Below are 23,651 nucleotides of genomic sequence, written 5' to 3'. Positions count from 1 at the left end.
CACAAAGCCGTCGTCACTACCATTGCAAAATGATGAAAATCAATACACGTACCCTTGCATAACTCTCTGAGATAGGCTACAGCTTCGCTGGTGATCCACCTTCACAGAGTGGAATGGCTCCTAAATTAAAAAAAAAAGTTTATTCAGAGCAACATGCATATTATCGTAAAGAAAACGCCGACGTGTATTTTTCTTATTGTCCTTCTTTTTTTTCTGTGCGATGAAATGATTTCGGAATCTTTCTATCGAGCGACAAAACAACATGAGCAAGATCTTTTATAAAGGAGCGTCATTACGATAGCATTTCTGATCACTAATTATTTGAGAATAGCGTTCCTCTATCACCACGGTATCTGTCGTCAGATTCGCGGCTTTTTCGTGAGTAAAGCAGAAGACACGCGATACGATTTAGCGCGCAATCCGTCATAGGGTTTATTAAATGAACCACAGTGCAGCAACATCTAATAAATTTCCAACAGGTTGCCACAGGTTCCAACGTCCGAGCACCTACCTTTCAGAGGCGCCGCACGTCGTATCGTCAAGTTCAACGCATTATTGTGTTGTTGTTGTTTTCTTCAAATAATTACATGCGCAGAGAAAACACTGAGTGTCGGTGTATATAGATGGTGTCCAAGCTTAGCCAAGCTGTTCAACAACAACAACAACAACAACAACAACAACAACAACAACAACAACAACAACAACAACAACAACAACAACAACAACAACAACAACAACAACAACAACAACAACAACAGAATTAACAAACACAGTGCAAGACACGATTGTAAGACCTATGGCGTTCGGTCGTCAGTGGTCTCACTACCGAACACCGTATATCTTGAAATAAAAACTTGCACCGTGCTTTTTAAAAATATTTTCCTTTTTTACTTTCTTTTCCTTTTTGTTGAACAGCTTGGCTAAAGTTAGCTGGGACGCCCTGTAGAGGAAATTGTTTTACAGCGAAGCTGTTAGCCTCTATAGTTGGTCGGGATTTCTCTCGGCGTCGACCTCGCGAAAGAAAGAAGCACTTTTAGAGATTGAAGAGATACCTTCAGCGCCTAAAGCGAGAAGAACATACTTTATTTGGTGTCACGCATACAACATACAGCACGGCATTCGTTTCAATAAAGAACACAAAGCAGGCATCGAAACGATATCATTGATAAGGCGCTCCTGATAACAATGCGAAGCACGTAGCATTCCTCGCATACGCTTCCCGGTAAAGATTACTGTTCCGCAAGCTGCCGCAGCGACGGCAGCTTGCGACGTGGGGAGCGACGTCAGTAGCGTGACACATACATGGTTTTTTAACTGAACCTATTTTTTTTCCAAAGATTGCCTGTGGCAGATAATAATGCAATTATAAACCTTGATCTAAATTACTCGATGACGTGGCCACTACTTCTACGAGAAATCAAAATAGTTGATTTATTAATTAATGTAATTACGCGAATTAACTTTCTAATTACTTTATTTACTCGACATATTTCAATCTACGAATTATAGCCGCTGAGTTCATACAGCAGATCCACTTGGAACGAATTCTCTTGACTGCACCACTCTCGAAATAATAATTTTCAAGGTGCCCGACGAAATTAGTTTAAAAGTTAATTAGCGTCATTATGTTAATTATTCAATTAAGTGTTTAGATTTCTCGTAGAAGTAATGGCCGCCTTATCGAGCAATTTCGATGAAGTGGTAAAATTGTGCTATATCTGCCACAGGTAATTTTTAAAATATTTTTGACCTAAAAAAACCCGGTGTATATACTCTTTTCTCTGAAATTGTACCACCGGGGCCCGCGTGATTCCTACGCTATATAGAGGGTGTTTCAACCAACACTTAAAAAAAGAACAAGTCACTTTCTTTCGAGTCACTTTCTTAACAAAACGTCGTTTTATGCATTGGAGCACAAAAGTACTTGGAACGCTAATGCATTTCTCTGCATAGTTCCGGAATTCATATCTCGAAACTGGTGTCATCCTGAGAAGTGGTTCCAAGTGGATCCGCCTTGCGAACTTCACGCCTAAAATTTGTAAATTGCAATATGGGCCATAGGGTAATTATCTGAAAACTTAAATCGTGGATTTTTGATAATTAGTCGATTATGCAGTTCAAGTTTTTTATGCAAGTAATGTCCGCCTTTTCAAGAACAGCTCATGAACTAGAATTGTGCTATCTGTCTGCCATAGGCAACCTCTAAAAATTTTCCAAAGTATCCTCTGAAACACCTAGTGTGTATATATATATATATATATATATATATATATATATATATATGTATGTGTGTGTGTGTGTGTGTGTGTGTGTGTGTGGAGAGAGAGAAAGCAGCAGTCTATAGGTATTACGTAATCAAGGAGGACAGGACGCATACGTGAATATATTGAGAAGTATTTACAAATGTTCCACAGCTACCTTGGTTCTCGACCAGAAAAGTAGAAAGTTACCTATCAAGAAAGAGGTCAGGCAAGGAAACACAGTCTCTCCGATGCGATTCACTGCAGTCTTAGAAGAAGTATTCAAGCTGTTAAACTGGGAAGGCTTGGGAATGAGGATCAACTGCGAATAACTCAGCAACCTTCAGTTCGCGGATGACATTGTCCTGTTGAACAACACTGGGAACGAATCAGAACAAATGATTGAGGACCTTAACAGAGGGAGTGCAAGAGTTGGGTTGAAGATTAATATGCAGAGGACAAAGAGACTTATGAATAGCCGGGCAAGGGAACAAGAGTTGAGGATCGCCAGTCAGCTTCTAGAGGAGTACATTTACCTAGGTCAATTAATCACTGGGAACCCTGATCATGAGAAGGAAATTCATAGAAGAATAAAAATGGGTTGGATCGAATACGGCAGACATTATCAGCTCCTGGCTGGAAGCTTACCATTGAGCATGACGCATTCTATCATGCGAATAGACATAGCACGTGTGTGGCATGGCGTATGCCCGGCGCCCACAACGGGGTCAGTTTAAATATACTGTGTGTGTGTGCATATATATATATATATATATATATATATATATATATATATATATATATATATATATATGTGTGTGTGTGTGTGTGTGTGTGTGTGTGTGTGTGTGTGTGTGTGTGTGTGTGTGTGTGTGTGCAGGAAAGAGACGACGAACTTTTTGGAAGGCGTATTTACTTAACGTTTTCAGCTGGTGGACCAGCCTTCATCAGAGTACAGTAACGTATGAACAACACACACACAGCTTTAAAAGCACCGCATCAAGAGCAGAGGGCGTACTATCTGCGCTGACTAGAGCTTACAGTGCGCATCATAAATCAATATCAGTGACACGCATTTTTGAATACAAAAACTGAAATGCAGATGTGTTCAGGATACAATATATACAAACATGACTCTCAGGTAAGTACCAGCGGTTACCATGATTATGCGTAGTGAAAACAAAACAACGTACATATGCAGATACAAAGGCGTGAGGTTTAGCACATGGCATTTCTAAGTGCAACCTCGAATTATCTAAAAATTGAGCTGTTGAGCGTCAACTTCAAGCCACATACGTCAAAAAAGCCACATCTAAAAAAAAAAGAAAGCGGTGAAATCATACATGTACACTGTGTGCGAGGTGTATATGTGTACTCAATCTAAAGTTAAACAGGTTAGGAGGGGGGGGTTCCTTTGTTTTCACTTATTCCGGACGAGACAGTGTTAAATTTATGAATCAGGTAAGATTCGCGAAGCTCGCGGTCATGGCTGGTGCGGAATCAATATTCGAGTATGGTTACTTTGAGATTATTAATTGAGTGGCCCGGCATGTTAACATGTTTCGATAGTGGTAGGTTCGGTTGGGATTTGGCATGCGATCTGTGATTGTTAAAAGGGATCCTGAAAAGTGTTTCAGTCTGGCCTATGTATTGCATGTCGCAAGTGCCGCACTCGAGCAAGTACACTACGTTACATGAATCACAGTTGAAACTGCCTTTAATTGTGAACATGAATTGGCTGGCTGTGCTGGTGGCAGTCAATGTAGGCGTTATATGAGGGCAGACTCTGCAACGTGTTTTATTGCAGCGGCTGCAACCTGTCGGGTTAGAAGTGGCGATTTTTTGAAAAGGTTAGTATGTCGCCTATGTTTTTCGAACGCCTATACACGACACGAGGTGGCTCAGGAAAAACGGCCTTTAACCTGTCGCTTTGGGTGAGAATGTTATAGTGTTTGCGGAGTATGCCTGATACCTTATATATATATATATATATATATATAATCATAAGAAGCCAACAAACACTGACACCAAGGACAACATAGGGGAAATTACTTGTGCTTAATAAATGAAATAAAGAAACGATATATTAATGGAAATTAAAGTGGATGAAAAAACAACTTGCCGCAGGTGGGTACCGAACCGACAACCTACACATTTCGCGGTTTGTGGGTTCGGTTCCCACCTGCGGCAAGTTGTTTTTTCATCCACTTTAATTGCCATTAATATATCGTTTCTTTATTTCATTTATTAAGCACAAGTAATTTCATGTATGTTGTCCTTGGTGTCAGTGTTTGTTGGCTTCTTATGATATGACTAATAAAAATCGGGCCCCTCGGTTAACCCCATTTCTTCTAGTTATATATATATATATATATATATATATATATATATATATATATATATATATATATATATATATATATATATATATATATATATATATATATATAGTTGTCCCAGTCGAGTGCTGCACTAACGTTAGCGTTTGAAATCAATTAAAAAAGCGCATAAGGTGCGTCTTCTTCTCTGTCTTCTGAAAAGAAGACGAAAGGAAGAAAGAAAGAACATCGTAAATAATTTAATGCCATATGCGAGCGGCCACCGCTGACTCGTATGAATTCGAGCAGTTCATATCGCAGAGTCAGGACACTGTCTTCTTATTCGTACGCCAGTCTGGCTAGCTATGTGCAGCGGGATTGTAATGATACTGCTCATAAGGAGCGGAGTGGAGGCGAGTATCGGGAACAGGCGTATTCTTGTTTGTGGGGAAAGCACCCTCAGCTGCTGGTTTGTCATTCTGCGACTGGGGGCCGAGGCAGACGGGCAAAACAAAAACAAGGGCGCCCGCTGCCGCGCTATGGGAGCAGCGGCGCAGACACCCCGGCCGGCGTGTGTGGGCCCCAGGGACCGGTTTGCGGGGCCGGCCTCAGCGGACGCCCATGTTTGGGAAAGCCGACGGTGGCGCCGCTGAGCGCGCCCGCGGGGAAGGAGGGCATAAAAGCGCGACTCGAAGGCGGTGCTGGATTCAGTTGGGTGACCGTAGTCGGCAGACAACACGTACAGCAGGTCGTTCGGCGAGCCCATTACAGACAGGAAACAAAATGCGAGAAATCGTGCACATCCAGGCCGGCCAGTGCGGAAACCAGATCGGCGCCAAGGTGAGGAAATTACTGTAATGTCGGTGTCCACTGTGAAATTTCGCTACTCCGGCGGCGCAGACGCGCGTGTGTCGTGCCGACCACCTGTCAGAGAAGAGGTGCCCACCTTCCGGTCCAGCGACCCTGCGGAGGTTGCGAGCGCTTTCTGCTGCGGGAATCCGTGCAAACCAAGTAGCCGCGCGGTGGCTTGGTTTCCGCGTAGACTCGCAGTGCCCCCGAAGTGATCCGAAACGCGCGCGTGTGACGACCACTCCCTCGCGGTGACGTCACCGCATCGACCAATATCAAACGGCTAATGACGATGATTTGACAGTTACGGCAGCGTGATTTTGGTCTCGTGATCTCAGTGAGCGAGATGTTTTATGTAGCAATAACCGACACACACACGCACACACACACACATTATATATATATATATATATATATATATATATATATATATATATATATAGACAATACTATATATATATATATAAACAGTTGTGAAGCATTGGGGATGGGAGTAGTGTTGGGGTGGATGCGTCGCGGGGGAGGGGGCGAATTTGATGGAGACGTCCCGTCGAGTTTAGTATTGTCTATTTCCCGTCAAACGCTTTTTTTTTTCAGCGCATTGAGTGAAGACTAGCAAGGTATGGAAACTTGCATCCAGTGAAAACACGTAGAAACGCAACTCCCTCTCGTCACGCATGCGATGGCAACTCTGGGTGGGTCGTGGAAGTGTTAGTGCTACTGGCCGAAGTAGGCAGGGACCAACCAGTCAAGTTTTGTGCGCGCCTCGGACGATATATGCGCGGCATTTATTTCGTGTTTGATATTTTTGTTTGTTCTCTCTCTCTCTCTCCTTTGTTTTTTTTTTTTTTGTGTCAGACACCGTTTTCGTTCGTTGAAGCAGCCTCCGGGCCAGTACGACGTAACATTACATAAACCGAAGTGGCACATTCAGTTACGTGCAGCGGTGGTCGAGTATCTCTTTCAACGAAATGCGGAGGCGTCAGCGCGAGATCGTTTTTATATTACGATAAAATGCAATGTCACCTGTCTTTCGGCAGCCGAGGCAGGGATAGTACAAATAGAGATAACCCACCAGTCGTAAGACTCTCTGCGACAAGCGCATAAAACAAAACAAAAAAAAAAGAAAAAAGAAAATGAAGAGGCGTCAAGTTTGTTGCAGGAGGCCCAACAAAAAGCCTCAGTTTGCGAGCAGGAAGTGGCGTTTCGATCCGGGGCAGCCGAGCGCAGCGTTTACGGCAGCCCACGCGTCGTTCCATTCGGGGCCGTGCGGGCCAACCGCAGCGGTTCGCGCGTGATACGGCGACCGTAGCAGAATGTCGAGGCCGAAGGGCGCTCGCTTACCGCAGCAACGGTAAGCGTCCCGACTGTTTGGTATCGCTCCCCCGGAAAAGAATCGTGGGCCGCCTTCGGCAAACAAACGGCTGCTGAGGCGCCACGCTCCGCCGGTGACCTTCCGCCAGCCAGCATGTATGCACGGCCGCAACAGTGGACCACTGTTCGGAGCCACGGGGGAACCTGTTGTTCGCTGCCGCCCTATTCGGCACAGAAGGAATGGATACTTGTATCGGACTACTCCGAATACGAAACGAGTAATTAATCACTTTTTTTCATTGTCTAAGCGGCACAAAAAGATTAACTCGGTAGGGGAGCTATGCGGCTTACTACCACTGCGTCGCAAAAATAAATTCGTAAGGAGAGAAGATGTAACACCGTAGAAAAGAAAGCAGAGGAACTGTTCTGCGAGGTCAAATTAGGAGTAGGTTACTTGGATTAGAGGAACGCACGCGGACCATTGGTTATTGCGGTTCAGCGTAATGATGCACTGGCGCTTGTGGCGGGCCACGTTCAGAGGGGTGCGAAGCCTTGCTGGGGCCGCACCGGGAGACGCTTCCGCCTACGGCCGTCCCTGAACCCACGTACAAGGAGCAAGCGAAGGGAAATCCGCTCTGCATGACGCATTGGCGTAAACGAAGCCGAAAAACGCCTATAACGAAGCCCTTCCGCGCCATGTGGGAGCCACCTGCTGAGCGGATCATTAAATGTGTCAGGGAGAAAAATATTGGGCTCCCTTAGTTACGTTATCCGCCGGGCCAGATCATTTTTCGGTGGCCAAACCTCGGCGCACTGTGATCGGAACATGGGCTTCTTTTGAGTGAACGAAAAGAAACCCATTAATGCAGTAACAGTTGCTTCGAAATGAAAATTTAGTTTAGGCGCAGATCTTCAAGTAATTAATACAAGAATACCGTGTGCTAAAAGTCACGGTGAGCATTGTTATGCATGTAGCCATAGCTTATTACTGGCCGAGCGATCGCGTCAGCATCAAGGTTAGTTTTACGTATGCGGACGAGCACCTCTTATCAGAACATGGCTGCGTGGCGCACGGCCTGTGCCGTGACGCTTCACTGAGGCTCGCAGCCGGAGTAAAGTTGTAGGTTCCTATAGGAAGGATCAAGATCCCTCGTACGTAACCTGGCTGAATGCAGACACGCAGGAGCCGACTTCTAAGAACAGGTGAGGATACGTTTAGGGGCGAAGTGTTGGCAGGGCGAGTTTACAGGAACGTACAAAGTGAAGAGAACTTGCAATGCGCTCTTCGGCTAACATGCCCTCCCCCCCCCCCCCCCCCAATCCATTTAGCTATAGCCGAGATACATAATTTCCTCTTCAAGATCATCACCGCCTCCCATACGCCTGCATTTAGTCAATGAACCTTGGACCTTCGCAAGAGGACCTACGACTACTGACAGCTTGAACGTTGAAGTGCACTCTATAGCTTAACATTGTAATGCGGTCGGCGCCACTTCACTTGACAAGTATACTTGCTCCTGTGTCGTCAGCCACAGTCTAATAATCGATGGGTGCTGGCTCGAAAGCAGCGACGTTTTGTTATGCGATTCCCTCGGGACGCCGCAATTCCGCAGTGGCTGTCTGCTCACATTCCGCTTGTCTATATGCCGGGCTATACTGGAGCCCCTCGGGCACGTACGCAATCTCTCAAGCGCCGCGCGGACGCATTTCGTTGCCTGGCAACGCAAATACGCCGCTGATTTGAAATACACATTCCACTGTTGTCCTAATGATTCCCTTCGTCTTCTCGTACACCTCATTACCCGCGATGCGTATGCCCTTATGCGCCTGGCCGAATAAAGAGCACACACTTATTTCCTTTGCTTTCTTAAAATCTTCTTTATTTGGCAGCCTACGGGAGCTGAAGCTATAGTCGGTAGTGAAGCTCGGTAATGTAGTAGCACGCCTTATAATTAAGCGAGGGGCGCTCTAGTTTTCACCAAGAGGTTCGTGTTGTCCCTATTTGGCACAATAAATCGGGTGTCTCCACCTCTTTAGGGAAAATGCGATATTGGCCCGATTGCATAACTGAAAGCTTTATTTCCAGACGGTGGTGTGAGCGTAATTGTCGTCGTGTCGTTCACAGCCAAAGAAATTCTCCTGGGCAACATTTCACGCTAACGTCATCAACAGTGCCATTAGCACCAGTATATGAGTACATCATCCGCTATGCAAACACCGCGGCGCATATCGCTGCTTTTACACTCGCGCGCTTTGCATTTTTGAAACAAAGGATATAAGATAAGCTTGGTGATTTGATTGTTCCAGGGAACAAAAAAAAGGAGGGGGAGGGGGCAGATAGTGTGCAAGAAAAGAAAAACTGCTGGCGTCGTAATTGTCTCGCATTTCGTTTGGGCACCTGCACATTTCCGCGGCCAAGGAGAGGAGAAAAAAAAAAACAAAGAGATGTAAGGAGAGATGACAGCACTGTACACCGCGTTCCAACACGTAGTTCTTGAGAGACGCCGATATTAAAAGAACTTCGCATCCTCCATGACGTCACAGAAATGAGCGAACGTAATTGATTGGCGCATCTATCCACATATTATCTGCGAGTTTAACAGCGCTGTACTAGCTATTGCATCCTTATGTTGTCACCGTCTATACAGAGCGCGAGACAATTGAACGAACATTGACTAAACGGAACTTATGGAAAAGTTATCAATAAATAAATAAATTCAAATAAAGCCACCTTTCCATCTTCTCGGGTCCGCTGCCATACTGTCGCAGCAGTGATTGTTCACGCGGTCATTCTTTTTACCCTGGCGGACAAAGGCATCACTGTGTAGATAGAATCTTCCCGTACCAGTTTCCCTGTGACGGATGCGTCACACCCACGAGCAGTTCTATACAGCGTTACCCTGCATTGTACGTGAACTCCCGGCCTCTTCGTATACGTCGCCATATCGAGCGACAAGCGTGTGTGCACCTTTCGACACGTCACTGATAATGACTGATCAGTGGCGCCTTCTTCATAGATGCTCATTAGGACGCCTATGCTCCAAAGCAGCTTGCCTTAATCTTTTTTTCTTCTTTTTTCTGTCTTTATTTCTTAATTTACGGGAAATACAGCTGAGGTAGACGCAGAATGGGATGAATGTGCGTCACCGGTGTTGCACTAGATTTCTTGCAGCAACCGTAACTACTATTGTGGAAGCTACCTATAATTCTCATTCACAATTAATGTATGAAGGATCGCTGACAGGCTAACATACGTGACCCCTGCAATGGCCTTAACGCAACTGGAAAGGGGGACTGAATGCCACCAAGCTGCGATGTCCATGGGCGGCTCCAATGGGGGCGAGAGGGTGGGCGGCCTTCCTTTCTTTTCAACAGAAATTACACAAATATCCTGGCCACGTTTCGCGGTGACCACCAGTGCTGTCGTGCACCAGCGGCTTCTTTTGCCACTGCATTTTTCTTGCGCTGTTACGAGCAGCTACCCGGCAGTCTCTGTTGCGGCGTACGCCTTTCTCGATTAAAAATTATTTTGGAAGGGGGGGGGGGTGCGCAACAACACTAATCGATCCTGAAGTGATGATACCGGAGAATGCGTAAGGCCTGAGGTATCTGCATCGGGACTTGAACCCGTGTTCTAGGTGTCACATTTTCTTTTTCTCGGCGTACTCCTGAAGGCCTGTGGCCCTTCAGTGGCACTTTAATGACAACGGTTCCCGTAAAATTTGTTGCTACTCAGCAGAAGTTAGTGTTCTACTATTTTCGCAACGCGATGGTTCAAAGAACCCGCGTTTGGGAAAGAGCTGAGCGAATTCGTACGCGAGAGAAGCGGTTGGCGCCATTAGGCGCCCACGTATCGCTCCATCGCCCGCTCCGAGTCCAGGCAGACGCCGCCCCGCTCGAGTGCGCAGCCTCGTAACGCAACTTCGTTTCTGCGGGCTGCAGTGCCTCGCGCATGGATGCGAGCTGCATGCTGCATCCCAATTTCTCTTTTGCGCAGTTCTGGGAGGTGATCTCGGACGAGCACGGCATCGACCCCACGGGGAGCTACCATGGAGACTCGGACCTGCAGCTGGAGAGGATCAATGTCTACTACAACGAGGCCTCGGGTCAGTGACCGCCCGGCGTCTCGCCACGCCTCGTAGCTCGCCCCGGCCGTCCGGCCGTCCGAAGCGCGCGCAGTGCGCCCGAGCGGATTCTCCGACGCGCCACTGCAAATGAGCTGAGTTTCGTGCTTCGCCTGCTCGGCAGAGTGACACACGTGCTTGGAAAAATGACCGCGCACGACCGATGGGCACCCTTTAGCTTCCGTTGAATCTCGTGCGAGGCTCATGTGTGGAAGTCACGTGGGAGCGCGAAATAGAGACACTGAGGCGAGTAGCAGAAATTAAGATCACGTGAACTCGCGCAGGACATGTGCTACGTAGAACAGACAGCCGGTGGTCGCTTTAGAGCAGCAGAACGGGTACCAAGGGAACGAAAACTGGGTTCAGAAGAGAATCACTCAGCTGGTGTGATGGCTCGGGATGTGTACGGTTAGCGCAGCTGGCGTGGATGGAGAGCATTTGGAAAGTAAAAAAAAAAAAAAATGTTTAAGGCTCCTCCTACTCCTCAAAAGAAGACGACAGAAGAAGTCGCTGGAGATTGCCTTGATGTGGATGTCTCGTATATACAGTGCGCATCCAGACACAACGGAGCTCTCCTTTCTTTTTTTTTTTTCTTTATGTGGCGGCGGGGTGAAGGGACGGCGCCATATAGCCCTACATCTGTGCCTTTGCACAGAACGCGTTCTCAAGCAACACATTCAACAAGGCGGAATACTTTTCGGCAACTGATGTGCCGTATGCGTCATATATGTAAAAGTAACATCGTCTTGCATATCCATTTAAACTAATTTCTGTCGACTTAAGTGTATCAGGTGCATTCAGACAGCGCTTCCATAACACGATGGCATTTCCAATAGCTTTCTTTGGCTCATTCGAGCGTTCTTGTGGTTGGCCGGTCGTCGGTCGGACTCGGTAAGGAAAATGCTCGCTCTCTCATTCGCTCGTTCGTACTGTTCGCTTACATAGACAATCATCGTCGATGGTTTCTGCACTCTCTCTCTCTCTCTCTCTCTCTCTCTCTCTCTCTCTCTCTCTATATATATATATATATATATATATATATATATATATATATATATATATATATATATATATATATCGGACGTCATGATACCACGTGCGATTCCTGTTCAATAGAAAAAAAGGCTAAATAAGAAGACATCGCGTATGCGACTAGTCGTACCAATAAAGTGCAACCAACAAGTCCCTCATAGCTGCAGTGTTGCTACAACAGGTTCCACCAGTTATTGCAGTGCCGCAGCCATCTTACCGTCGCGCTGCATGTCGTATTCGACGGCGCGGCGTACCATGGCATCGGCGAGCTGCAGGCTGCAAACTTGTAACGGTTCGCTTTCCGAACCGTTACAAGCTCACACCCTTTCAGTCACGTGATACGTCGACTTATAGACACGTTGGACAGTGTGACATCGCGAAGATGCGGCGGCACTGCTGTTTGTTCTAGGGAAGTCAAAATAAATATTCGTGAAACTCTCGCTGGCAAGATTGTTTTCCCAAGACAAGACCAATACTACGGGGCAAGATTTCAAAAGTTACAATTGGAGAAAATAATCCGTACAGCTCACGCTAAATCCATTTCGTACGTAAAAAAATGCAAATTAAAACCAATGGTTTGCAAGGTAAACTAGTGCTAGCCACCTCACCCCACCTCTTCACTGTCTCTCGCTCGTCCTGTCGCTTTACATGAACTGCTCCGTGCCGCCGCTCGAGCTGCTTTCCCAGCCGTGTTCGACATCCAATAAATAGCAACTCCTATCTCAGTTCCTTCGGGGCTATAAGTGATGCAGTACTCTTTAAAATACATTACCGCGAAAGAGGCTTGATTGTCGACAGCAGCGACGTTAGAGTATAGAGGTGCTACATTCTCGTCCTTACCTTCTTTTTCGCTTCGGTCTCTTCCGTTCTGCAAAGATGGGGAAGGGGTAGTAGGTGACGTTTACAGTTTTGGGGCAGGGGGTTAGCCGGTGGGAGTTGGGGGTGGGGGGGGTCTGCACAGCGGGCACGTGCCCCCTGCGAAATTTTTACATACTACGATACCTTGCATGAAACGACGTGGGACCACGCTCGCCTGCCCCTCCCTCCCTCGTTCCCTCCCTCCCAGGTCAAACGCGTGCCCGGCCGCAACCCCCCACCCCACCGAGAAAAAATTCAGGCCACGGTCTGGAGGCCCTTGGATGCAAAAAAAAAAAGAAAAACAAGGCAGAGAGACGGTGTTACATACAATCGCTTGTCCACACCCCCCTCCCCCCCCCAGAAAAAAAATCAGCTTTCATGCAGGTTGCAAGAGGTTAACCACGTTGCGCGTATAGGCGTAATTGATATGCACAGTTGTTCTTCCTAATTGCCCAAATTGGCGGTCTTTCCGTGCAAGCCGCCCATACGGTGCTTACACTTGCGGTGAATGCACTGCTAAAGACCCCCCCCCCCCAAAAAAAAAAAAAAGACAACAAATAGACCACAAAGGCGCGTGCTGTCTGAAGCGACATTTTCTTCCTTTCTTCTCCTCCGCGAAGTCCATGCGACACGAAGGCTCCCGCCTCCCACACCACCAAGAGTAAGAGCAACTGGCCGAAGCAGCCGAGTCAGCACGTAACCCGGGCCGCGGGTGTAACGACCAGGCGTAATGACGTGCGCATCCTGTTCCGCACTGGCCGCCCTCCTTTGTGCTTGCCGCCGAGTGGGCCAAGTTCACGCAGTCTCGTTCGTCCATTACGCTGGCGAGTGCCCAGCCGTCAAACCAGCACCGGAAAATTTCAGAGTTCACGGACCGGTATTTTCTCTCCTCTTCATTTCTTTCTTACAACCGTTCCAAAGAAGACCAGGTTCATTGGCGCTTTTTCTTTTTTCTTTTGTGGCTTTCAGTGTCAGTTTGCGAGACCGTAAGGAAGTGAAGGGGCTTGAGAACGTGCGCGCCACTTCCGAGCTTTGTCGTCCGTGAACTCGATGTCTATATGGCGCCGATGCCCATTTGCGCAGACACTGCGCTCCGAGCCTCTCTCGACCAAGCTTTCATTAAAGCTCTTCTTCGCTTGAACCTTGCGCCATCCGCTGTCTCACCGACGGTGTCTTCTTCTGTCGACGGTCACGGGGAGCGTGTTCAGTGCCGTACTTTCAGGCGCCGTCCCATTAGTACGTGCGACGGTAGTGCCATAAACGCAGGTACAGCAGCGCATTGATGTTGCGGTGATGTAAAGATATATAGGCGCACCCTCCACTCTTCCAAAATTTTGTTCGCATTGTAATGTGCAGATTGGATTATTGAATTACACTTATTTATTGACGAGGTTAAAGTAAATCTATGTACAAAGACTTTTTATTCGCTTTTTTTATAGATCCGCCTTTATCGAAAGGGGTTATTTAGTACTTGCATCTAAAACATTTAAAACACACAAGAGCGTTTTTTTTTCTAACGTCCGCCCCCACCGCAATGTGTCCATCGACGCCAGGAATCGAACCCACTACCTGCATCTATGTCATGCAGCAGAACGCTACAACCACAAAGCCACTGCAGCGAGTGCCACGTGCAAACGCCCTCGCGCACTTTCGGCAGATGCAGTGCTTTGAAAAAATAATGATTTGCTCCTGCCACCACCTAATTGAATCCGTGGCACGGAACGTTGCGTCGGTGCCCTGAGCAGGGAGCACTTCGTGGTGACGTCGAACGTTCCACGATATTTTGATTGCAGAGTGGAAGTTGGTAGCGGGGGAGCGATAGCTTACGACAAGGACTCGAGAAGAGGCGGGAAAGCGCGCATGAAACAAGCACCGCAGCAATATTTTCGCAGCAACGGTTAAACAGCCGTAAATGCAACTTCTGCCTCGTTCCGAGGTCGTGCGTAAAGAACGTGCTGCACGGTGACGTTTCACGGCGCACTGCGGACCCTAGTGTGGCGCACGAAAAGCATCGAAAAGAGTTTGACGATTGCGGATCTGTACATCTTGAACCCTTCTGAGCGCTTCGTTCTCTAGCAGCGTGAATACCAGTTGTGTGTATGCGTCCATGCGGCCACAGAGAGCTGGGCGCTTCTGCATGTTCTAAACAGATGTTAACGTGTCTGTAATTTTGAGTTGCTTCGTGTCGTACGGGAAGAAGCAACGCGCATGTGTCGCGGGCTGCCTGCAGCGTTGTCGGCTCTCCGTTGGTGCGTCCTTCCACGGAGAGGCGACTGCACGCCGTCTGGTTTGTTCCCCGCCCCATTGGTACGAGGGCGCGTGTGGGAGCCTGCGCGTGCGTGGACCGCGAGCGGAGGCGTTCGACCCAGTAGTGCGGGCTGTAGTCGCCATAAAAGGACGCCGCCTGTCCTCCCGTGCTAGCTCGGTGACGTGCCCTGGCCCCGCGTGTCGCCTCTTTCCGATGTGGGCCGATCCGGTCACTTCTCTGCGCGGGCCAGGGGCCTAAAGAGGAAACAGGTTTGCCTCGCGTTGTCCGGCGCCGTCCAACGTGCATCCAGCGCGGTAGCCGCGCTTATCTTTGTTTTCTGCGCGCACACAGTCGAGGAGGCGCGTTTTGGAACGCGCGTGACGCAGCTGCTGCTGCCGGCCAGCGCGGCCAGTGGACGCCGCCACTCCTCTCCTCTCGGCTCGTGGAAGTGTGTCACTGGGTCGAAAGGCAGAACCAAGCGCGTTAGCTCCCATTGTTTACAGCTATGCGGCTCATAACTATACCACTCGTACAGCGGCGCGGTGTTGCCTTGCGATCGTGCCCGTAGGAGAGGCTAAATTTGCTACTTTGAGAGCTTCTTATGCTTCTTCCCCTGTTTTTCTTTTCGATAATAAAGTCTGAACCAAGAGTCCGATATACTTATACACCGAAAAAGAGAAGAAAGAAACGTTGCCTTTCTCCACACAGGCAAGCAATAGCGTCGAACTGCATTGGTTCCGAACAATTAAAATGAAGAGGGGGGGAAAATGACGAAAATAGGAAGTCGCGTGTACAGCTCGAGGATAGTAACATTTTGTTTTGCGCGTCGAGCAGTTTATAGACTGCTCGACTATATGCGTTTGACGCGTATAGTTTGATGCATATAGTTTGAAGCGATTATTTCTGAAGTAGCGAGGTTGTACTTTTGTCCAGTACGACATGCTTACGTCGTCATCGTCACGGACTCTCTATGCGTAACGTTCCTGACATACCTTAGGTGTAGATAGCGCTGATCAAGCATTGTTTATAGTGCTTATGGAAAACTTGTTGGTGTCTATAGTTCACGTTTGGGCAACGTGGTCGGCGTTTTTCAGTATGAAGTGAGTATACACAAAAAGTAGTAGAAACAGTGAAAGAGAGAGAGAGAGAGAGAGAAGCGGTGCCGATTTCAGCAGTGTGGCTAGGTATAACCTTATCAAAGACGAGATTACGAACGCCTAGTGCAGGAGCCAATGGACCTATCACCCGCGTCCCCGCTGCCCCCCCCCCCCCCCCTTATTTATTCTTTCTTCTTTACGGTGCCGCATCAATGCTGTCATGTGATAGAACTTCAAGGAATATGAGATAGTATTTCTTTAACCTTTCCTCCCCTAAATATACCAAAGTGTGTGCGTTCGCTTGCTTTCTAGCTCTACATGTTTGCTTAGTTCTCTAAAAACTATTGGTGATAATACGTTCGCTTGCCCCGTTGCAGACATATATAAGGACTTTTCTAGCGTCAATTCCATCATTTGCGCTGCGTTGTCATGGTGCGGTTTTGGCAGCCTTCTTACAATACTGTATTACTTTTTTGAAATATCAGACAGCGCACGCTGTAACACACAGGTGTTATTTTTGGTTCAGAAAACCTAACTGTATATCGGCGTGTTCAGGCACATCATGTGCTAGCAAGTGCTACCATATGTCCACTGGATAGACAGCGCCACAGCTAAAGCCGCAAACAGTTAGAAAAGCTCATTAACGTTGTGCTTAATTAACATGAAACTCAAGACCCATGACTAGTGACAATGTATACACTTTCTACTAAAGCGTGCGCTCTCTCCACTGCACGCATACTTTTCCGGACAAATATGACCGACTTGCTTTGATGGTGGACATTTTCTGTGCATGCATCTCATACACAGAGCTATCGGTGAGGTTCCAAGACCATGCGTAAATAAGGTCTGCAGTTGTAGTGGGCGGGTGGTTGAGTGAAATATTGTTTTCTTTTTCTTTGTTTCAGGCGGCAAGTATGTGCCCCGTGCCATCCTACTGGACTTGGAGCCAGGAACAATGGACTCCGTCAGATCAGGACCCTTCGGACAGCTGTTCAGGCCCGATAACTTTATATTTGGTAAATAGTGCTTTTAAATCTCTGCATGTTGGTGGTTTTGTATCACATTGGCAAACGACGGTAAGAATGATTAAAATCCTACCGCCTTCGGTTGGGCGTATCGGTAGAGCGCGCGTGCACAGGTGCGCCATGGTGGGAGCAATGCGGCGTGCTAGTCTTAACTAGAAGTACCATGAGTCAAGTCGGTCTTTATGGTTCTTGTCTTGACTTCTCTTGTTCCAGAATTTTCTCAAACAGGCAACTAAAAAAAGATAGCGACAGGGCCGACCGAAAGAAAGGACTCGGTCTATATGGCTGAGGCATGTTACCTAACCTTTGATTTCCACTACCGTGCAGAGTGAAAAACAAAGACCAGCAGTCTGCTCACTAGTTGGGACAGATAATTTTCTAAAAATTCTCGGATGTATGTCGGAAATGAGAAGGACACGTATCGCCCGTCACCGTCTGCTGGCACTTCGCAGTTTTGTATTTGGTCAATGGCGTGACCCTAACATTGAGAGAGAAGCAGTAGAGACTTTTCTAAACTCTTCGTCCGACGTTGACGTAGAAACTGCCTTTGAGCTATGTAGCGGACCCATCCCCTTGATCTGCATTCATCTGTTTTGTTGTTCCCCCTTCGCCACTTCCCTCTTCCACAAGTGCATGAGTATAGAAGGAGCAAGCTGACTCATGCACGATTTCTACGCCTTCCTGGCATCAAATTTTCCCCTTCTCCCCTCTACGTGTACGTCTAATCAGATGTACTCTTCTGGAGATCCACAAGGAATTCACTGTTGGAGAATTATGTCATATTGCTTCCTTAAAGACAGTCTGATAGACGTGACAAAATTTTCCGGCCGCACCGCAGTTAATTCACGATATGTGACAGCACTATCGCTCTTGGAACTCCCGATTTCAAAGTGTTTGGTAAGATTTGTGATTTGAGAAATGGTCGATATGACGCCGTTAGGCCAATGACCACTGACGCAGAAGCTCTGCTCGCACACTTGATGGACACTTATTTAGGGCACAGCTCAATATGGGCGTCTTCTGTGCCAAGTCTGCAAACGGTCTGGAACTTACGACACGATGCTCGCAGGTCAGAGCGGTGCGGGCAACAATTGGGCCAAGGGCCACTACACGGAGGGTGCCGAGCTTGTGGACTCCGTCCTGGACGTGGTACGCAAAGAGGCCGAAAGCTGCGACTGCCTGCAGGGATTCCAGCTGGCACACTCGCTGGGCGGTGGCACGGGTTCCGGCATGGGCACACTGCTCATCTCCAAGATCCGGGAGGAATACCCGGACCGCATCATGAACACATTCAGCGTCATGCCTTCCCCAAAGGTGCGTAGGACCGTGCGAGCGTCCATGGCTGCAAAGGCATGCTACTTCAGTCGCCTTCCGGCGTCCCGTACACCTGAACAAGACGGCAATACATTTCTATGAAAAACCGCGAGTAGCAAACTTCAAGCAGGTACGAATCAAATTTCCTTCAAAGTGTTCATGCTATTAAAAGTTTTATGTGCATGTGCGCATCCTTTCGCAATACCTTAGAGCACATGTACGTACCTGCGTAGCACTGCCACGTAACCAGCAACATGCTGACAGTTGAATGGCGGCATATACATTGTACATAAACGGTGAAAGTAGTTGCAAATAAGTTTACAAGCGTACGCGCGCGTACGATAGAACCCTAACAAAAAGAGGGTGAAATGAAGCACGTAAACAAGCAAAACCCTGCGATAAACTGGATGTGGTAAGGATTTTATGAATTATTTTATTATTGGGCCGAAAGATAAGCAATCACGACTGCATACACTGCAGGTATCCGACACCGTCGTCGAGCCGTACAATGCCACCCTGTCTGTGCACCAGCTGGTGGAGAACACCGACGAGACCTATTGCATCGACAACGAGGCCCTGTATGACATCTGCTTCCGAACACTCAAACTCACCACTCCCACCTACGGAGATCTCAACCATCTGGTTTCTGTCACAATGTCCGGAGTCACCACGTGTCTTAGGTAATTTGAAGCTGTTTGCTTTTCACAGGGTTCGTGGTTGACCCCAGTCACGTCAGTACGTGCGAGACAGGTCAGACAACCTGGTGCATTCAGAGAGTAGTGGAGGTTACAAAACCCTGTCATACCGAGTGAGAAGGAAATGCGGAGTGTCATTTTGAGTTTGTCGCGCAATATCTTCAAGCTGGAAAATCTTAGTGGTTTGATATTTTACCTAAATATGTCGCTACTTGTCCCCCTTGCTTAGTTCAAAACTGATGTGAGTTGCCTAAGGACGCCGGAAAAAAAAACGAACTGAGAGCTTGCGAGTTAACAGCCCGCTTTAAAGAGGCAAAAATAAGCTTAGTCGTTTTTTGGAGTGTGCACACCGCAGCCTTGGTACTCTGACGCGGCATGTTAAGATGTTGTTTTATTTCTTCCCTTCGTTAACTACGCTCAGGCAAAATATAAGCGCGATGTGTTTAAGTTTAATAGTGATGGAATTCTCTGACTAGGATTCTGAGCGAGAGGGGCAAAACGCACCATAAAGTTTCCCAAGAGACCTAAAATTATTTTTGTGAAGCTCATTCTAACTTGGTTACGCTATAGATTTATTATCGTCTTGTCTAGGATGTTTGACACTTACAAGCGGAAGACATCCAGGGCTTCGAGGGTTGAAAATGACACGCAAGAAGCACTGCAAGTCATTCGAGAGCGAACTCACTGCATTCGTGCGGTGGCGAAAGCTTTCGGTGTGCCGAGGGATGGTCTACGATGCGTGTGCGAAAACTTGATGTGTGCAGATTCCAAACGCTTTATGGGAAAACGCTTGGTACTAAACGACGCGTGCTTTTGGACACAAACGAAAGAGAGCTCGTAGACCGAATTTTGAGTTTGACCTGGCGTACAGAGCGAGGTTGGTTTTGTCAAAGTGTGGCTAGTCTGCCCAGCAGCCACAAACTCCCTCCCCTTCTTTAAGAAAGCAGAAAATTGAAGAGGAAGGCTCAAGAAAGCGAGGGAGAAAGTGTACACTCAGTGCCTGAGCCCGTGAAAGTCTTTTACCCTGGACGACGCTTGCGCCAATGGGTACTGACGATGCTTAGTTTGCAAGAAGTTATAGAAGGAGACAATACCGGGCTCTGTGTGGATTTAATACACCAATCCTGTGTGGGGGTCTGCGCAGTATACTACAAGTGTTTGGCTTGTAAGTAGTGACCTTTGTTATTTCTGCAGAGGTTGGCTCCTTTCGCCCCTCCCTATCCGACTCATCTTGCCCCGGGAATAATTTTATTTAATAATTCTGCTAGCTGCAATGCCCTCATTTTTTCTGATCAAAAGTGCACCGGCCCAGAGAAGGTGCTTATTGCGCTTTTTTTCTCTCACCATTTTCAATAAGAACAAGAAACTAGCACCAACTTGATTATATTGTGGTGAATTTTACCCCACTTTTACCTATAATCCATGCAAGGGCGAAGTGTGTCGCTTGAAAAATGCGACCAGATGATTATTTGCTGAAACAAGCGTCACTGATGCCGTGGGAACATGGTTACCATGCTTCGCATAAGTATTCGCATAATAATAGTTGATTTTTCGCTGAAACGTCTAGAAAAAATGTTCTCTCAGTTTCGCAACGCGAGACGCACGCACGCGCCCTCCAGTACTGAGCCGAAAACTTTTGCAGGTTTCCCGGCCAGCTGAACGCTGATCTGCGCAAACTGGCTGTCAACATGGTGCCTTTCCCACGTCTCCACTTCTTCATGCCTGGCTTCGCTCCACTGACGTCGCGAGGCAGCCAGCAGTACAGAGCGTTGACTGTGCCGGAGCTCACTCAGCAGATGTTTGACGCAAAGAACATGATGGCTGCGTGCGATCCGCGCCACGGCCGCTACCTCACAGTCGCCACCATTTTCCGTGGTCGCATGAGCATGAAGGAGGTCGACGAGCAGATGCTGAACGTGCAGAACAAGAACTCGAGCTACTTCGTCGAGTGGATCCCCAACAACGTCAAGACTGCCGTCTGTGACATTCCGCCCCGCGGTCTCAAGATGTCAGCAACGTTCATCGGGAACAGCACCGCCATCCAGGAGCTCTTCAAGCGGATCTCTGAACAATTCACTGGTCAGTTACCTTCTCCTCCCAACCGTTCGAATTAAAGTGCTCTTAATTAAACGGTGCTCGTGTTTTTCGTGCACATCTAGCAGTTTCGTAGTATTCTCGTTCCGCAGTTAATGCTTCTGGTGTTTGTCAATGCAGCCATGTTCCGTCGCAAGGCCTTCCTTCACTGGTACACCGGAGAAGGCATGGACGAGATGGAGTTCACTGAGGCCGAATCGAACATGAACGATCTCGTGTCCGAGTACCAGCAGTACCAGGAGGCCACGGCCGACGACGAGGGCGAGTTCGACGACGAAGACGCCCTTGCTGACACTGCTTAAACGACTGCCACCGCTGGATTACAGAATTGGAGGTTTCCGATAAAATAAATTATATATATTTGGCAAGCCAGTTGACTGGCGCAGATTATTTGTTATTGCTAGAAATTTGTGCTTGATGGGGGGGGGGGGGGGGAAACGTACACGGCGCGTCCTTCATAGCAAAAGTCCATCATGAATGTCGCAAGCGATGCCGTGAGCATCAAGTGCGATGAGCACTTTGATACGTGCGTATGACCAGTAATTGGGGACATCGACCACTAACAACATCTGTCAGCGGCGAGCGTGGTGGAGTGGCGTCACTCAATGGGAAATGACATTTAAAAATTGACTACAGAGCAAGTCTCTTTTTTTAAACCACCAAGGTCTTTTCACCCAATTAACTTCTACGTTCATCTCATACTATGTGCCAAGTATGTTTATACTGCGCCAAACTTCCAGGGTTCAACGGCCTCTTCTTATATGTATGCAGTATCCATAGCGCGTGTTTAGAATTTTATACCAGAGAAACGCACCTTCATCCGTCCAAATCGCTGAAGTGCCGCAATCACTACGACTTATTTTTCGTATGTGGGAAGTACAGCTCTAGTTCGCAAAGTTTCTGAACTTCAAGGGGCGCTTCTGTAAAGGAGCACTGCTGACAAGTATTTTACGGCGATCATTAGCCTTTTTTGAGAACATCGGACGTTCCAAAGCCCATGAAAATTGACGACCTTTTACGCAAGGAAGCGTTTATGGAATTCTCAAAAGAGCGGGCAGCTTATATCTTAAGAATACCTCGGGACAAACAACTGCTTTCAAGTGACATTCACTTTATTCAAAAATTCGCATCCACTACGAGGTTAAACGAGAATAATCCGCTTTTGAAAGACGAAGCAACCGTGGCCCAAAATAGCCCCGAAACGTGCAAGAATACTCTTTTTTCAGCTAAGAGAAAAGAAGGGCCAACCAAGTGTCACCGCTGAAGAAGACAAGGTCGGCGTACGTGGTGTTTAAATGATTTGAGGAATAAATGTCGATTTCATGTCCGTCTATTTCTGACTCTTGTACATGTTCACTATTCACACATTTCTTATCGTTCTCGTATCAAATTTCACATGCAATTACGTTGACCTTCTCTTCCTTAGCGTCAACGTTTGGTTGACTCTTTCTTTATTTCACCAAGAGGCCAAGTGGGGGCTGAATCAGGAGATAAGGCAGTCTATGGTGCAATGTGGCTAATTTTCTACTCTGTTGGCGCTAATTACGCTCGTACCATTATTTTACCTTCTCAGCGACTAATTCTTGCCTCTGGTGGCCAACGGCGAAGCCGCTTACCAGACACCATTGCGTCGTGGGAGCCTTGCTTATTCCAAGCGAACGCGCTCAATTTCTCAAAAGTGTGCCGTATGGGGGCTTTGCCTCATTATGTCTCTTTCTACGGCAGTGCATCCTTTACAGGCTTATAGTCTAATGTGGGCTCCTCACCAGGCCCCATAGGAAATTTTGGTTATACCAGAGTCCTTCCATGTTTTTCTGGTCACGAAACTCCGCCGTCACGCTATGGGAGAGGTTCATATGCTGCCCAAAGGTGCCGCGACGCGGCGCCACTGTGCCACAGAGGGCATCGTTCGCGTACCGAAACGCGCGCGCAGTGCGAGGCAAGCTGAGTGATCGGGTGCGTTATGTGCATGTGCTGCGCTATTTTTCGAGTGCTGGGCTGTTTGGTTGAAGTGGCGGGGTGGGACAACGATGCCGAAGACGTGTTGCGTGCCTGGGTGCCGTTCCGGCTACAAGGGCACGACCGAAAAGGTGTCGTTGTTCTGTTTACCTAATAACAAGGAGCAGCGCGAGAAATGGAAGCGGGCCATACCGCGGCAGGAAAGTGGCGGTTTTAATTTCGAATCGAAGTATACGCGTGTGTGCGCGAAACACTTTGACGCCTCGGACATCGTCACTGCGTACAATTTCAACATCAACGGCGACGACGTGTCCCTGGAGCGTGAGAAGCCGACGCTGAAGACTAACGCCGTTTCAAAGATGCTTTTAACAAACTTCTTGCATTGTGAATGGTGGACCATTTATGACCGGACGCCTCTGTACTATCTGTATTTCGCTCCGCTTGTTTTACATGATAAATAAATGATCGTGCTTGTATTTTGTTT

The 23,651-nt window shown here is 47.6% G+C and overlaps 1 protein-coding gene across 1 annotated transcript; it reads left to right on the top strand.

The window, feature by feature from the left end:
• The first annotated feature begins 5,247 nt into the window (after nt 1-5,247).
• Nucleotides 5,248-21,580, top strand: LOC142560925 (tubulin beta-4B chain-like). Its single transcript, XM_075673349.1, has 7 exons — nt 5,248-5,398; nt 10,719-10,827; nt 16,986-17,096; nt 18,175-18,419; nt 18,900-19,099; nt 20,757-21,193; nt 21,329-21,580. Exons 1-7 carry the CDS (start codon nt 5,342-5,344, stop codon nt 21,508-21,510), a joined length of 1,341 nt encoding a protein of 446 aa, XP_075529464.1. The 5' UTR covers nt 5,248-5,341; the 3' UTR covers nt 21,511-21,580.
• Nucleotides 21,581-23,651: the final 2,071 nt, after the last annotated feature.

The sequence above is a fragment of the Dermacentor variabilis genome, chromosome 1 (assembly GCF_050947875.1).
Source record: "Dermacentor variabilis isolate Ectoservices chromosome 1, ASM5094787v1, whole genome shotgun sequence".
NCBI classification, from domain to species: domain Eukaryota; kingdom Metazoa; phylum Arthropoda; class Arachnida; order Ixodida; family Ixodidae; genus Dermacentor; species Dermacentor variabilis.
This window is presented reverse-complemented; position numbering and strand designations above follow the sequence as displayed.